Source organism: Dryas octopetala, chromosome 4, assembly GCF_963921425.1.
Source record: "Dryas octopetala chromosome 4, drDryOcto1.1, whole genome shotgun sequence".
Classification (NCBI taxonomy): Eukaryota; Viridiplantae; Streptophyta; class Magnoliopsida; order Rosales; family Rosaceae; genus Dryas; species Dryas octopetala.
In genome coordinates, this window is record NC_141369.1 from 17191607 (window position 1) to 17208262 (window position 16656).

The 16656-nt window shown below is 36.0% G+C and overlaps 2 protein-coding genes across 4 annotated transcripts; both read right to left on the bottom strand.

Annotated features, from left to right (window-relative positions):
• Nucleotides 1-3379: 3379 nt before the first annotated feature.
• LOC147287472 (PHD finger protein ALFIN-LIKE 4-like) lies at nt 3380-6667 on the bottom strand. Of its 2 annotated transcripts, none has more exons than XM_086241428.1 (5): nt 6471-6667; nt 5642-5674; nt 4417-4645; nt 3966-4098; nt 3380-3830 (listed from the first exon to the last, which is right to left on the bottom strand). In XM_086241428.1, exons 1-5 carry the CDS (start codon nt 6574-6576, stop codon nt 3552-3554), a joined length of 780 nt encoding a protein of 259 aa, XP_086097554.1. In that variant the 5' UTR covers nt 6577-6667; the 3' UTR covers nt 3380-3551. The 2 variants fall into 2 exon arrangements, with proteins under 2 accessions (XP_086097554.1, XP_086097555.1); XM_086241429.1 differs by having other exon boundaries at nt 3380-3827; nt 6471-6662.
• A 2162-nt stretch (nt 6668-8829) lies between these two features.
• NF-YA6 (nuclear factor Y, subunit A6) lies at nt 8830-13564 on the bottom strand. Of its 2 annotated transcripts, none has more exons than XM_086241426.1 (6): nt 13195-13564; nt 11502-11937; nt 11142-11251; nt 10989-11060; nt 9672-9842; nt 8830-9540 (listed from the first exon to the last, which is right to left on the bottom strand). In XM_086241426.1, the coding sequence occupies exons 2-6, from the start codon at nt 11803-11805 to the stop codon at nt 9163-9165; spliced, it is 1035 nt and encodes a 344-aa protein (XP_086097552.1). In that variant the 5' UTR covers nt 11806-11937; nt 13195-13564; the 3' UTR covers nt 8830-9162. The 2 variants fall into 2 exon arrangements, with proteins under 2 accessions (XP_086097552.1, XP_086097553.1); XM_086241427.1 differs by lacking the exon at nt 13195-13564 and adding an exon at nt 13013-13165.
• Between the last annotated feature and the right edge of the window lie 3092 nt (nt 13565-16656).

Below are 16656 nucleotides of genomic sequence, written 5' to 3' on the forward strand. Positions count from 1 at the left end.
TGTGAAGAATGTGACAACTATCCACCCCCATATTAAGGTTGCAGGACCTGCATAACGCAAGCTTTGGCCATAGAGAGGTGTACCAGTGAACACTGACATGCATGAAAATGTTATTGCAAGTGTCTTAAACAGACTCTGTAGAAAACCCAAGTGAAAAAGATTAGATTTTGATACTCATAAATTCTTCACAAATCCAAATCCAAATTGGAAATAACAGAGTTCTCAACATGGTTGCAAGAAAGTTGTATAAAATTAATGAAGCAAACACCTTGCTATAGCTAGAAAAAGAAAAACAGTGAGAGATTACCATCTCCCTCACCCGACCACACCCACCGGCCACCCACGCAGCACCCACCTCCTCCCTCCCCTCCACCAAGCCCAGCCCACCTCCTTCCCATCCATGCACCCAGCCCGACCTCCTCCCTCCCCTCCACCAAGCCCCAGCCCGACCACCTCATTCCCCTCCACCCAGCCCCAGCCCGACCACCTCATTCCCCTCCACCCAGCCCCAGCCCGACCACCTCTTTCCCCTCCACCCAGCCCGACTTCCTCCCTCCCCTCCACCCAGCCCCGGCCCCATCACATCACATCCCCTCCCACCCAACCCCGTCGCACCCTCCCTCTAGCCTCGACCCACCCGACCCGGCCCACCTCCCTCTAGGTTCGGCGGATGTATGCCGAATGGTTTGTGGGTGTTCGGCGGGTGGCTGCCGAATGGTTTGTAGGTGTTCGGCGGGTGGCTGTCGAATGGTTTGTGGGTGTTCGGTGGGTGGCTGCCGAAGGAAACTCAAATTTTCGGCAAACCAGTGCCGAACAAAGGAGAAAGCAGAGAGAGAAAAGGGAAGGTGGAGGGGAAGGTGGTGGGCTGGGTCGGGGCTGGAGGGAGGGTGCGACGGGGCCCGGGCTTGGTGGAGGGGAGGGAGGAAGTCGGGCTGGGTGGAGGGGAATGAGGTGGTCGGGCTGGGGCTGGGTGGAGGGGAATGAGGTGGTCGGGCTGGGGCTTGGTGGAGGGGAGGGAGGAGGTCGGGCTGGGTGCATGGATGGGAAGGAGGTGGGCTGGGCTTGGTGGAGGGGAGGGAGGAGGTGGGTGCTGCGTGGGTGGCCGGTGGGTGTGGTCGGGTGAGGGAGATGAAGGGGGTGTGTGTGTTTTTTTTTTGTCTGTTGATGGGGTGTGCAGAAGAGAAAAAATTGAGTTAGGGTGTGTTGGGTGAGGGGTAAGTGTGTCTTTTTTTTTTAGTTTTGATTTTTTTTTTACAAAAGGGTGTGCAAAAAGAAAAAACAGGGTGTGCAAATAGCAGCACTCTTATAATATAATGAGTGAGGCTACGCAAGCTACCTTTAGCTGTTGAGTTGACCATTTTAACATATTTTGTCCAATTTTTTTTTCTATTTTACTCTTTATTGCAAAAACATGATGAAATCACTTAGATTCATTCGGTAGCCATCTACCGAAACATCCACCAATGTTCGACAGATAAGTGTCGAATAAATACAAATATTTCGACAAATAACTATCGAATGCCTTTTTCATTTTTATTTGGTGGTTATCCACGGAATAATTCACCAATGTTCAACAGATAACTGTCGAATAACGATAAATATTTCAGTAGATAACTGTCGAATAACCTGAAGAACAAAATTGAAAATTTTTGTTTTAAGAATAAAGTTGAAATTTTGAAATAGGGTGATTAACTCAGTAGTTTAGGGTAATCGGAATAACACTGGCCTAATATAATTTAGGCGAAACTATTAAAACTACTTACTCATGTCAGTCTAGGTCATCAGATCGTGGCTATATTATCAAATTGTCAAAAGAAATTGAAAGATTTTATGAATTTGACTTTAATTAGAAACTAAAGTAAATCACAAAATTAGATTGAAACTTTTTAAAGTGGAAATGCCCCACAACAAGTGTAGTTAAACTAGGATATATCCAAGATGTGCTTCTCGGCATCTCATAAATGACATGTCGTAAGGTACTCTAATGACAAGTCGAATATAATTTAAGGTTGGTGGTCCAGCAACAACATGTGGTATGGTCCATTAAGTCCAAGGTATAATACAAGTCCAAGCACCAAACACCAAACGACAAGTTGGCATGAAAAAGCAAAGCTGACAAGTATACAAGAAAGCAAGATGGGCACATGAAGTAGTACACCAAACAGTACCATTGCTGAATGCTGAGGCAGACTGAGATGTACTAAACTAAACAGATGAGGCATATACAAAAAGAGGCACAATCCATTTACTCATATCAGTACTCAATCACCATTGGAATAAGTAGTAGTAGCTTGAAAGATAAACCATCACCATGCCATCACCATGTCACATTCTTTAAAGTTCTCAAAGACTCTTCTTTTCTTACCTACCATGCTCCTTCTACTAGATGTTGATTTTTCAATTTTCATCCCTAATTGCATTTTGCTACTCTTTCATGGCTTCAACCATGTGTTCTTCTCTTGCATTTCTTGGATCAACATGCGTTAAAAGAGATAAATCATAAGAATTAGTAAGTTGCCTTATATAGACTATGTTGGATATGATTTTGGCTGTAGTCCGTTTCTTTGAATAAGCAAATTCTGTCCTGCCCAAAAAAAAAAAAAAAAGAAGCAAATTCTGCCTGTGCAATAATGCAGTAAATTTCCCAAACTTCTAATTATGGTATGACCTCAGTCTTCCCATCAGTGGATGATGAAACTGTGGTAATAGTAATACTACCGTAAGACAAATCTGGTTCCAAACCCTTTTCATAGAGCCCTCCAAAAATGTGATGAGAATTTAAAAATCTCAACCTGATGTGATTGTTTTTGGCACTACATGCAAGCAAAGGCTTAACAGTATTGGTACTCCATTTTAAGCTTTTAACTTCCTGCATACCACTTTGTGAGTGTAGAACAATTGTGAAATATTCATTTTGGAGTGCAAGTGACCAAAACATAAGTGTTAATAACAATAACCTTTCCCTAAGATGAAAGTTAGTAATATATAAAGCATGCAGAGTCCTCTTAAAGTTAGTAATAACAATGACCATCGTCGAAAACCTATCAACCATCTCAAAATTGAAACCATTCTCTTTATTGGTGGCAAATTTGAAGTATAACCCCATTGAAGGCCATACCAAAATGACTTGGTCCAATAAAAGATACACAAGACAACACCATCTTGTTCTTCTTTCCATTGAGAAAAACTATTCAAATAAAGTCCCTGTGTTGTATGGTGGAAACTATCTTGTTAGGAAGACCATGTCAGTTTGATAACAAGACTTCCAACTTTTGAGGAAAGCTTGTTTCTGTCTTGTATGCATATTGACGATACTACTTATGCAATTGATGATGAGGATAGAGGTATTTAAAAGCTAGAATTACTTAGACATAAGAAAAGTGTCACAAATATTTTATAGGAATAAACAACAAATCTATCACAAATGCATAGTGGAAGTATGATTAGGAAGAACTAAGAAGAGTCATTAGAACTAAAATCTAAAAGGGGCAGTACCAATAGTCTAAACAGAGTTTAATAAAATAAAAGAAGTATTTATCAAAGTATTGGTGTTAAATGTCATGCCGAACTCTCTTGTTGCTGCATGAAGGGCATTTGTACTGCTTAATCTGTTTTGCTCTTGCAGGGGTTATCTTCACACACTTCATATGGAACCATGTCTCACAGAAGTCACACAAAATCCAGGGTTCATCTAATGAGGAGGGTCCCCCTCTGCCGCATGCCCCGCATGTCTCTTCATGTTCATCTTCCTCATCTTCCTCCAAGCCCTCATCTTCGTCCTTTGCCTGCAATACTTCTGAATGTCTTCCCTGAGATTCTGATCCCCGCTGCTTTTTTGTCACAGAGAAAAAAAATAAGAAAAGAGAGAGAAGCAGGCTCAAATCAATTTATAGGTCTAATAAGCCACCAACCCCCAATATTTATCAATTGAAAAACAAAAACCAAGGCATGAAAAGTCATTTTACCGCTTTGGAGTTTGACTTGGATTTGCTGCTACCATGATTTGAAGATGGCTTCTCCTTTACTTGCTTCTTTGCAGTACCAGTCACGACTTCAAATATGGTTGGAAGTTCATTCATCATATTGAAAAGTCGCTTCCTGCAGCAAAAAACAACAATGCATTGAATGGAAGCTGAGAACCTCATAGAATATCAAGAAGTCAAAATTTGAATTTTGGAATCTGAAAAGATGGCAACAAAAGCAATATAAAACAAAGCTTTGAAAAATAAAAAACATTAGGAAAAAAAATAAAGCTAGTGGCTGCCATCTATTTTGGTGTAGTGTAGTTCAAGATCTTACTAAAATCAGAAAAGGCAATAAATGAATAACGAGTAAGCATAAAAAGTTTTGATGACTGTACTGAACAAACATGCAGCACCCAATCAAGAGAAACTTCACTCAGAGTGTGCAACTTACCTGTCAGCCTTGTCAAACCCAAATCTGGCACCAAAATAGAAGGCAACAGAAAGTAGCCATGCATCACTATGAACAGCGACCAAAGATAGCCAGTCCTTTTGTTCCATTCCATCTCTTGCAAAGTTAATACCCAGTGCAGGCTCTGGCAGCTCTGGAGGCACTTCTTCAGCAGGTAGGTTGACTTCCCATTGCTCACTAGGATAGCCATACAAGCTAAGATTCTCCTTCTCTGTAAGTAGAAAATAACTCATAAAGGCTGGTTGAAACAGACTGCAAAAACATAGCCACAATACGAAGTAACAGCCAAAAAATGACAGCTGACTTTTGCTTGTTTGGTAAATAAAATGATAACTGATTGGAAAAGCCTATTAGGTAGAGCTTTAATTGTCAACAATCATTGAAGTATGATAAATCAAGCCTTATGAAGATTTTATAAGGCCTTGAATATATATACATATTATGAAGCTTTTGTGGGGCAGATAATTACTACTGATTCAGAGAAACCATTAAAAAAATCTTTAAAACCATATTGCACAAAGGGCCAAAAAAGAACAACACAAACATTATATGATAACAAAAACAACAATCATCATTGTCATCATTACTTCATAACAGCCTTGTCCAGGATGTAACATCTCTAAACTCAAGAAAAGACAGATAAATCTCCTTTGATTACAGCTCAAAGAAAATTAATATAATTCACAACACAACTCAAGCATACATGTCATGACTTTGTACTGAAACAGAATCTGTGTGCAGACTGCAGACAAACATCATGGACAGTTAAAACATTTAGATTTTTCTTACTTCTCCAAAACCATATTAGTTAGAATCCCCATTAAAGATTATTTCACCGAGTAGGAAGACTTCAATAACACCATGATTCGATAGCAATCACCAAAACACAAATAGCCAACAAAGAAAATTCCTAAAATGCTATCAAAGAATAAGGACAGTGTAAAAAGCTTTTTTTTTTTTTTTTTTGTTTCTTTCAGATAATTGACATCATAAGCATCTCCATTAACATTATTTAAACCAAGACTCCTATATACAACATTGAACATCCTCATAGACACACAAGAGTGCAAACAGCAATTGTTAATGATCAATATATTAGATTTCTGACTGTAGCCTGAAAGGATGTATTGACAACCTAGTTAAGTCTAAAAATAGATGCCACACTTATGAAATAATTTATATCGAATAAACAAAGACAAAGACTTACCAGGATCACACTGCTGGTATAAATCATCAACATCTGCAATGGGAAATCCAAAATATATTAAATCACTCTAAAGTCAAACCAAAAGAAATCAGGTCATAATGTAAACAACTAAAGCTCCAACAAAATCTTTCTAAAATCACTTCAAAAACAAAACTGTAATGGCCTTTTTATATTAGTAAAACACAAACACGTCAGAAGTTTTCTTTCAAATCCCAAACAAAAACATAACAACAGTAATGAAGTATCATTTTAGCTTCTCTTCTCATAGAATTTCTCATAAAACCCAAACACTAAAGATACAAAACCAAAACTTCCAAATCAAAAGAATTTATCTACAATACCCAATGAGCTCAAAAACCAAAAAACACAGAACAAAATTAAAGCAAAGCGCATAATTCCAATCAAAATGAACTTTAAACACTCAATTCACCAATCTTCTATCCTTTCCTTGATTTTCTCAGGACCAAACACAAAAGATAAATGAGCCAAACCCATTTCAAAAGAAAAATATATATTCCCCGATAACTCTATTCCCCTGGAAATGACACTCTAGTGGGAAACAAACACAGTATTCCAAACCTAAAACAACATTAAACACCAAAATTAATATTTTCTGCCGTTTTCCTTTCTGGGTTTTCTCCGGAACCAAACACAATTCAAAACCACTCGTGAACCCAGCAATGAAACATGCAACGACCAAAGCACAAGACCAATTTCCAAAACTCAAATCAATACAACATGAGTGAAATTCACCAATTTCCTTTCTGGGTTTTCTCAAAAATCAAAGCAGAAGTTAAATGAGTTAGAAAAAAAGGAAAATAAAACAGACCAGCAGTCAGGGCCTTGATCATGCCAGTTCTGCGGCCCTTGAAATCTCTGAAAACCTCTTCGACTGTTCGAGGATTGTAGAGTGCTCCACCACTACCTCCTTTCATTGTTCTCTCTCTCTCTCTCTCTCTGCTTCACTGTCTCTCTGAGAAAAACCAAATCAACAGATTTGAGTTAAGCATAGAGGGAGAGTTTTCGAGGGTAAATAGAGGGCCAGAAGGGGGGTGCGTTTTGAGATGTGGGTTGAGGACAAGGATGGGAATATTGAGTTTCATAGGGATTGTTTCGGAAATTCGAATGTGCTTTGTATCATTTAATGTTTCTAACTATGTGATGTCATGAGTCCTTCTCTACTGCGGACCCGGACATCCGCAATTTTTGTTTTTTCACGGATTTCAGGAGCCGAGCGTTGTGGCTGTCACACAATTGACAATGCATTTTTTCTTCTTCTTTCAACTCTTGGTATTTGATTTGTCAATTTTATGTTATATATTAACTTAGTATTTTGATATTCACTTAAATTTTAGAGTCAAAAACTTAACATGCAGCTTTTACAAATCATTTTACATATATGAAGATGAACCACCGATCATAAAACAAGGTAAAAAATGACAAAAAAAAGTGGCTCTAATTGCTTAAAAAAAGAATTGACAGTTCTACGAAAATAGTACAGAGCGCTCAACGCCATTGTCGATCCCTCAACACCTAATATAGCGCTCTAGAGAATTTTTCACTATGTGATTTTCATTTATAATCGTAAGTTAAAGTGCTTGTAATTGTTATCTAGATAAATTACTTTTAAGGACAAAAAATGCAAGATTCTTAACTGGAAATACACCAAAAACAAATTAAGCTAAAGGAAAAAAAAAACACTGAAGAAAAATTAAGTTAATTGATTATCTCTAAAAAAACAACGATGTCGAGGGCTCAGCAGATGCAGACTACAGCCTTTTAAGATGCATCTACATTGTGAGTTAATTTTAAAGTTGCATCTGCAGTTTTTAAGACATTGTGAGCTAATTTTTGAGTTGCATATGCAGATTATAGGTTGCAGATGTAAGCTACATTTGCAGTTTTTAGGTTATAGTCTTATAGACGCAGGCTGCATCTGCAGCTCTCTAGCACTCGGTAAGAATTTTCAAGTGCTTGCCAAAAATTGTCAAATGCTCTGGAGGCATTGCCAAGTGCTCGGTAAGAATTGTCGAGTACTCAGCGCTAATTTTGTCCTACAAGATAAGTTTTGAGCTGGATGAACATTAGGTTAACTTTCTTTCTCATTTTATCGTGCTAGGTAAAAAAGCATTTTTTTTTCCTTAAGCTTGTCTATTGATTTCTTATATTAGTAATATTAATTTTGTACATTTACATGTAATAGAAAGAAATTTGTATAATTATCATTTTACGTGATTGTTGAATCAAGGTTGTAACTCTTGTAAATCGATGAGTATTCGAACACTCTTGCCCTAATTTTGGCATCAAAACTTGACTTGTTTATATATATTTCAAAATGGCTCTTATGATGGACCAATTATGAGGGAATATTTTATAAAAGTTCTTAGATTAATCAAATTGCACCTTTACTCATACTCATTTTACTACCTAATAACCCATTTTAAATTACTAACCTTTAAATAAATTAAAAAAAAAAAAAAACATCAACCAAACTCATTTTACTTGCTCTCATTTTTTACCCCATAGGATGTAAAATGACGCTTATGAAGAATGCATGTTAGGTTTTTAACTGTTAAATTTTAAGGCCCAAAATTTCAGAGTTAAAACTTAACATAGAGTCGACAAATCATGTATCATTTTATTAATCCAAGGATTCAGCCCCAAAATCTCAAAGTTAAAACTAACTTAAATTTGATAAACTAGATGTCATTTGATTAATTTAAGAATTTTTATAAAACAATCTCTCATAATTAGTTCTTCTTTTGGATGCGGCTCTATTTTTTATTTTTATTTTTGTAATGAGTAGTTTGACCTTTGGTTTTTTGGGTTATGGAGTAGTTTGGTCTTTAGTCTTTGAACGGCCAAAAAAAGAACAATCAAAAGGTTATATTTCTAGAATAACCCCAATTATCAACTCAAAACACCTACAAGACCTACATCATTTCTTGTCTTCCGTTCTCAACTTACCCAAACTTTAGATTTTTTCAAACCTCTGCTCTTTCACTGTCCTCCCTCTTATCTTTTGGTGTTTGGTAAGTTTTATAAATTTAATGTCATCTTATACAAGTGTAGTAGGCTTGTGAACGTATATGAATCAATGATTTTTTTTTTTTTTCAATTATTGATGCTTGTTAGAAGACTTGTGAATGTATCTTCAACAGAACTTTTAAAACCAAGGTCAATTGTCTGCACAAACAAAAAACACAATTATATATCATCACATGCAGAAATTTTTTAAACCGGGATCAATTGTCTGCACATACACGCAGATTATTCATCAACACACACATGACAATTGTGTTCTTGTCACAATGTATCAGTTAACAATAGTTCATCAAGCATGCTTGTATTCGCCCAAACACTAGAAAAAAGGGTTAACCGCGGAATGTAAAGGATAACACTGTTGATGAAGAAACACTCGAAAGGAAACTTCAACTGAGCCAAGGATGACTTCCCAATGGGAACACTAGCAGCCGTATTCTCCAACAGAACACTGACCACAGACTGCTGTGATGATTCGTTCACCAGAGGATGGAAAGATGGTGCTGGTTCCCTCCGCCGCGCATATCAACAAAGGGAACTTGCATGGTCCCACCAATGTGAGAGGGGTAGCCAGAGAACCTGAAATCATGTCGTGGAAAGATATCATCACTGTTGGAGGTGCTTGTGACTTCAGAGCAAGACGTAGTGGAAGCACCATCTCTATAGTTTTCAGTCTCATGAACTTCAGATTCTGACATATTTCCGGTCAGATGTAGCTGAGCAGTGCCTGATACATCCATTCTATGGTTTGTGGTATTAGGCTTGGAATCTTGGACCTTCTTCATGTTGAGAAAGCGCCCACCAGATCCTCTAGCCCTCTTTAATGCATGAACATGTCGAGATTCATGGAGATAGGGCTGCACATATTTCACAATGGCTTTCTTAGAGAATATTGCTTTTGTCAGTCAAATTAAGTACACTCTCCATAACAGCATGCCCTGGAGCAAAGAGAAAGGCATTTACAAAATCAGGAAAAACCTTCACATACCTTGCGAACTTTGACGAGTTTGTCCTGCGCTTCTAGCTTGGCACGATATTGTCTCCGCCTGAGAATTGCACGGTACTGTTTTGCATTTACATAAATCGGTTCATCTTCTTTAAGATCAAGAGGCAAGGGAACCCGAGCAGAAGCAATCCCCATCCCCTGGGGATGATGAATCTGGAGACATTTAAAGGTTAAATATCTCATAATTGCAATGGAAAAGGCACATTCTTATGCAAAAACCACCAGTGTACTTTTATAAATCTTCAAGTCATGTTTTAACTAAAGGACAAAAGAATCAGAATCTATATCATAACCACTAGATTGTAGAATCCACAGGGTCTCCACAGATGAAATATAATAATATCTGATAAGACCTCACCTTAACCTCACCTTGTCATAATCATTTTGCATCTATGCCTTGAAAATTCAAACTTCATAAAGATCTAGTCTAGGGTTAATAGAAAGGCAAGAAGAAACTTTACTTCAATAAAGAATTATTAAGATAAGGAAAACTGAGAAGAATAAGAGCAAAGGAGATGCAAAGCAAAACAGAACAAGAAAAATTATAAGATGGAAAAAATACATTGTAAACCTACTTTAAGAACCATAATTATCTGTAGTGCATTCACTTTAAACAATTTGCAAGAAGGATGCCTAGGAAGGTGCTACATGGCTAAAAGATCGTATGTAAACTTTAAAAAAATTTAATGCTAAGTTGATAATGGACCCTTTCTCCTACCTAATAAAGGAATGAAGAGTTTGAAGTGCAAGGCTTATGAACATTGTCCTACAAAGATTTCCAAATTTCCTTTATGCTCATTTTGGCAGTATTGAGGTTGCAACTGTCATAATGAAATATGAGTTAATTATGTATCCTCAAAGATGGTTACAAGAACCTCCTGTAGCATCTGCAGGGTAATTGGAAAAGACAGCCATTTGAAACTTCCTCCAAGAATGATTTTCATGTTTTGAAGCTCCTGATAATTGAAGGAAGCTATTATATGTGCTATCCAAGAGAAAAGGCATGCCATTCATGATTACTTCTATTGATTACATCCGAACAATAGTTTCATGCCAAGGTCACCATATTTGTTCAAGATGTTGCGCAACCACATTGAACGAATAACCAAGCCTCATTTTATTACTCATATAATTAGAAGGTTCTATAAGAACCAACCAACCTCCACTGATATAATTTGATGTGAATTGTGGCAAATATTGGAAAGAATAGTTTTTAAGTTCCTAACAATAATATACTGCAGAAGCAAACAAATACAAATTAGAAAAGATTTCTATGAGTATTCTCTTTGAAGCACTTACCATAGCTTGTGGCCCATAAGCAGCCAGTAAGCTACCGAAGTATGGTTCAGCATAGTGGAATGGAATGTGAGCCTGAATTAGTAGCCATAAAAGAATATAAGATTCCCATCCTGCCTCACAGCCAACAAAAAATACAGGCAATTATCAACATACCATTGAGTGGCTAAAATCAAGTTGTGAAGGGAGGACAAAGTCCTGACTTGTCACTGATGAGAGTGATTTCATGTGACCCCCAACAGGCTTCCCCTGTGTTTCATTATATCCTGCGCAAGAACAAAAGTAACTAAATTTGATATAGTTCTGAGTAGTTACCATTGACTTATCTCTTTCACATAAATTTTTTTAAGTAGTTCAATCAAAACATTAAAAGGATAAACCCATATATACAGAACATATCCACATATAAGGAACCAAACCGCTGTAGAAGCATCAATAAGAAGGCAGTTTCCAAGAGCATATATTCGAAGGAGGAAAAAGAAGGGAAAGAAAACATAGGAAGATAAATATATCAACCTGATTCTGCCGTAACTACGCCTTGCCCACAAGGGTTGCCTTCTTTCATACTAGCCACTTCAGGTTGAGATTTGCCAGTTGATTGAGTTGAGGATGAATCCTGATCTTGAAAGTGAGTTCCAGATTGCTTGGTGTTATGAAAATGTTGTAGAGACACACCCATCTTCAATGCTAAACTTTTGGATTTAGATGATTGTTGGACATGTGTTTCAGTAGAATTCTCCCATGACAAGGATCCAAGAATGAATGGAGAAGTCGAGTGAGCAGAACTAATACCAGACTTTTTCTTATACAAATTCTGCATTGTCTTAAACAACTACTCAGATTGTCTAAAATTGTGGGGTTGAAACTTTATAGATCTTCAAATATGTTAAAAGAGGAACACGTTACTTTTATTGCCCACTCATCAGCAACCAGGCATCCAAGTAAGTGCAAGCTGCAACAATGCTACTATATTTAAGTCATAGAAGAACAGCACCAGAAGTTGAGCTAATTTACTTTTTTATAAGCAATGACAAATTGCAATAATGAAATTTAGAAATCTCAATTGAAGAGGAAAGAAGAACAATAGAGCATAACTTGAGTGAACTAAGATACTGATGCATCAGATATACGAGTATATTACATAGAGCACACCAATTAAAAATGTCCAGGATGCTAAGTAGTGGATATGAAAGCTCCAGTAAGAACCATGAATGGAATTACAGGGAAATTATCTAGGGGATGACAAAAGACATCCAAACATATTCGCGACTATATAGGATTTAGGAAGGGACAAATGCCCTCCACTACTGCAATTGCATTCATCATCTATAGTTTTCTGGATCAACTTATCCTCAGCATTGCATATCAGCTTCGCATACCTCCATCCCATCAATTAGAATTGGCTACAAGGACCAAGCTACTATCTTGGCGACTGTTGTGTAGTGATGATGTTCTAAGCCATAGTACTAATTTGGATATTCAAAAAGGGACAAAATCGAAATACATGTAAACACCTTCTTTCCCTCGATCCTAATTTTAACATGTATATATTGAAAGACATCCAAAGCAAGGAAGACGGCATCAATCAAATCACTAGATAAACAACCAGTGAAAGTAGTGATTCCTATTATGGGGAACAACAGACGAGCATACATTCTGCTCCACAGCAGAAAATCAAATTTAAATAATTAAATTTTGTTAAATATCAGGCTGCCTAAAGCAAATGAGTCATTCATGAATTTTCTTTTAAACTCTAATTTTAAATTATGAAAAAAAAAAAACATCATAAAGAAGGAACCTTCATATAAAAACTCCATATTTTATAAGAAATCCCATCCTCAAATTGGAAACCAGTTTATACATGCAACACCAAGAATAAAAATCTCAAACAAGAAAAAAATAAATCATGACAATTACATTCAAGAACAAGATTAACTCTTAAATCAGCAAAGCATGGGACTCTGAAGCCTTACCCAAAATAAGAAACCCATCATTTCAACCCAAAAAAACTAGAAAATCAAACTCACCATCTTAAGCTCCACATGCAAGCAAATCAAAGGCTCACCACAATACAGTAAAGTCAATAATGGAGCTCGGACACAAAATAAAACGAAAGAAAATAAAATAAAACAAACCCAGTTGATGAAAAAAAAGAAGGCATGAAAAGCACAGCAGAAGGAGTGACTGAGTAAGTGAGAGAGAGAGAGACCTTCGGAATATGGTAAAGTGAGTGAAAATAAGAAATGGGTATTCTTGTAAGCTTTGAATTGTGCATGTCTTCTTCCTCCTTAAAACCACAAACTGTCTCTCTCTCTTTGTTTCTGTCTCTGTCTCTGTCTCTCTCTCACTCTCATTTGGCTTTGGTCATTTGGGTGCAAAGGCTACATCTCCATCTCCTTAAACGACGGATTTCCTTGCATTAAACGCACTCACCAAAGTCACAATCCCACAGTCACAAACAATTCAAATCTCTTCGCTTCTCACCCTTCCACCTCATCACCACCTTCAGCACCTTCCCACCTTCCTCGCTTCCCTTGTCTCTCTCCTTCTCCAAATAAATTAACATTTTTGTACGTGTCATTTCATTTCACTTGGGATTATTTATTCTGTTTATTTTTGTTATCTGTTTTATTTTAATTGTTCGGATCATTTCTCCTAGTTTGGTGCTTGGTCTGTTTCCTTAGTAGTTTGGTTTTTGTCGTCTTCTCTGCTACGCAGTCTGACTAAAAATACATTCACATTTCACTGTTGAATGCCCTTTTAGGCCTTCAGCCAGGAATAGCCGCCCTTGGATTTTCAGCTTGCTTCTCGCCCACGCGCTTCCTGTGCGCGTGCAATGTAGTTCCACATTCTGGGTCAACCACTGTGTTTCTTCGGATGTCCAAATGCTCCGGTTATCAATCGCATAAAAGCCTGCTGTCAACAACATCCAACGGTGATGATCACTTCCTCATAAACTCACAGTCATAGGTAATGTAAGAGAATCCATTGCCGTCCAGGCCGGTCCTTTATCAAGGGACAAAATTGTAGGAGTAAGAAAGGAGAGGACATTGTAGGATTTTAAGGAGGTGTTTGGTTTTTTGGAATGAATGAGCATTTCCATATAGTACCTTCCATGGAAGCAAGGTTGCATGTTGAATTTAAAACCAGACGATATTCCTAAGGTTACGAAGCCATTAAATTTAATACGCGCTTGGAAAGAGAGTGATGTTTTTTGAGTTTTTCCATCACCTTTTAAAAAAAGGCATTATAGCACCCAAGCGAAGATAAGGCAGCTTTTAACACTTGCCCCTCCACATGGAATTTAATGCATGAGTGCCATCTGCCATGGCTTCCATTAATTAATTGAATGAACTATTCTAATTGGCATCAAGTCTAGTTTAATTTTCTAATTGAGGATTACATTTGAAAACAACTCGATCATATAGTCATATGGCCTTCCAAAAGCTCCAAGAGTTTCATAGTGGTGGTAATTTACATTATACTTCCATTATTATTTTAAGCATTTGGCTTGCAATGTTTCCAAGCTTCATTTTTTTTTTTTTGTCCAAGCTTCAATTTTCAAAAGACAAAATTTATGTAAAATTTTTTATATTGGGTTGTTTAAGTTATGAGGTATATATCTCAGACCAAAAAAAAAAAAGTTATGAGGTATCTTAAATAAATGATACCAAAACACAAAGTTTCAATTAAAAAATATTATTCTAGGGTATGATTCAACCTAAACCACGTCCTTAATGGTTTAAACTTAATTATTATGATTTTATGAGAAAATTGAGAATTTATATGAAAAGCTATAGTCATTGAAATTATGAAATGTCTTGAAGACTTTCACAGTTTCACTTAACTAATATTGATCAAAATATGAACTTTGAAATGAACTTTATTAATAAATCAGTATAAGAAATTTAACCTAGTATTAATTTTATTATGTATAATTACCTTGAATTGTGAGTGACATTCAACAAAATTTCACCTAATTACAAGTAGAGGTTGACAACATAGTTTCAACATTGTATTTCTATTGCCCCTTCAGTTATATTTAAATCTCACACTACACTTATTAACACTTAAATCAAGATCAAAGAAAGACTAGAGTGCAATAGTGCAATACTAACTTAAAACAAATAAAGATTAATAATAGAACTCTCACATGCCTCAAACAGTCACACTAATAGAGTTTATCTTTAAGAAGAAAAGAGTAACAATTAATAATATAACTCCCAAATGCCTCTCACACAGTCACACTATCACTATGACCATTGTAATAAAGTTTATCCCATTCACCAACTCTTTATGTTCAATTTTAATTGTCATGAAGAAATTCACTAATACATTGAACTTTGGCATGAAGAAAATTGTCAGTTACATTAATGGTCATGAAGAATTTATAATAGAGAGCTCTCAAAGAGATTGACTTCCACCCTTTTTTAAAATGAGTGTGAGTGTCTTCAATTATGTATGCAGACCATTATTAGATCAAATTAATTTAATCTAATTTTCATGAGTAAATTAACAAAAAGAAAGGAGGAAAGGGCAGAGATTGGCATTTATGTGACCAAAATCCCATCCTACATGCGACAAACCTCAACAAAAGGCCAATGCCATGATTGTCATTTTGTTTATTAATCAATTAATTTATTTTTCTCCGCCTTCATTGTAGATTTGTAGGAGAAATAATTACACTTAATATAAAATAAACATGGTCTTACATTTTGTTGATAATATAATTATTGCAGGCTATAATGATAAGTATCATTTACAAAACATATTAAATAGAGGGGTTAATTAAGTCAAGAGATTACTAATTGTCCATCTATGTTTCCTTAATAGCACTCCAACTCATATATGCTATAGAAGAAAATCATCAAAGAATTAAGCTGCTGGCCATGCCTCGATGAAGTGATATTATTAACTATCATAAATCTTATTTATCAAATAATTTGGCAAAATAAAATGCTTATGCTGCTATATTATAGATAGCTGGGACACTAATTATGTAGAGACTTATCTAGTAATATAAGCACTTAATGTTTTCATATTATATGGTAAAAGAAATTAATCTATTAACCACTATACATAAATTAAAGAGGAATATTCTCTCGTCAAACAATTTAACATGTTAAATATAAAAAAAGAATAATGTTATACTTACCACATTCTTATACCACATTTTTATATCATCTCACGTGTCATTTTTACTTTATTGGACAGAGTTTTTATTTTTATTTTTGGGTTTTTTTTTATTTTTTAGTATTTAATGTATGAATGTCATGTAAGTTGCCACATAAGGTGGTATGAAATTATGGTATAAAAATGTGGTATATCTAGCACTACTGATAAAAAAATGATATGTTATTTATCACTGATATGATAGTGGATTTTTTTTATTGTATATTCTAGATTGAGTCTGAGATAATATAACAAACCAAAATATTTGATAAGACAACATAAACCTACCTTAGATGAAGAATTATGCATCACCATATGAAGGTTTTGAATAATAGACATTCAATAGTTTAATGTTAAGGAATCTACATGAACCAAACAAGATAAAATATTAGAATTCTTAAACAACTTTTAAAAATAGAACTCCATTTAAGAAATGAGGCTTGTGGGGTAATACCACCTGTCAGTTGGACAACTAATCAGCACGTCCCATGCTGGTTCA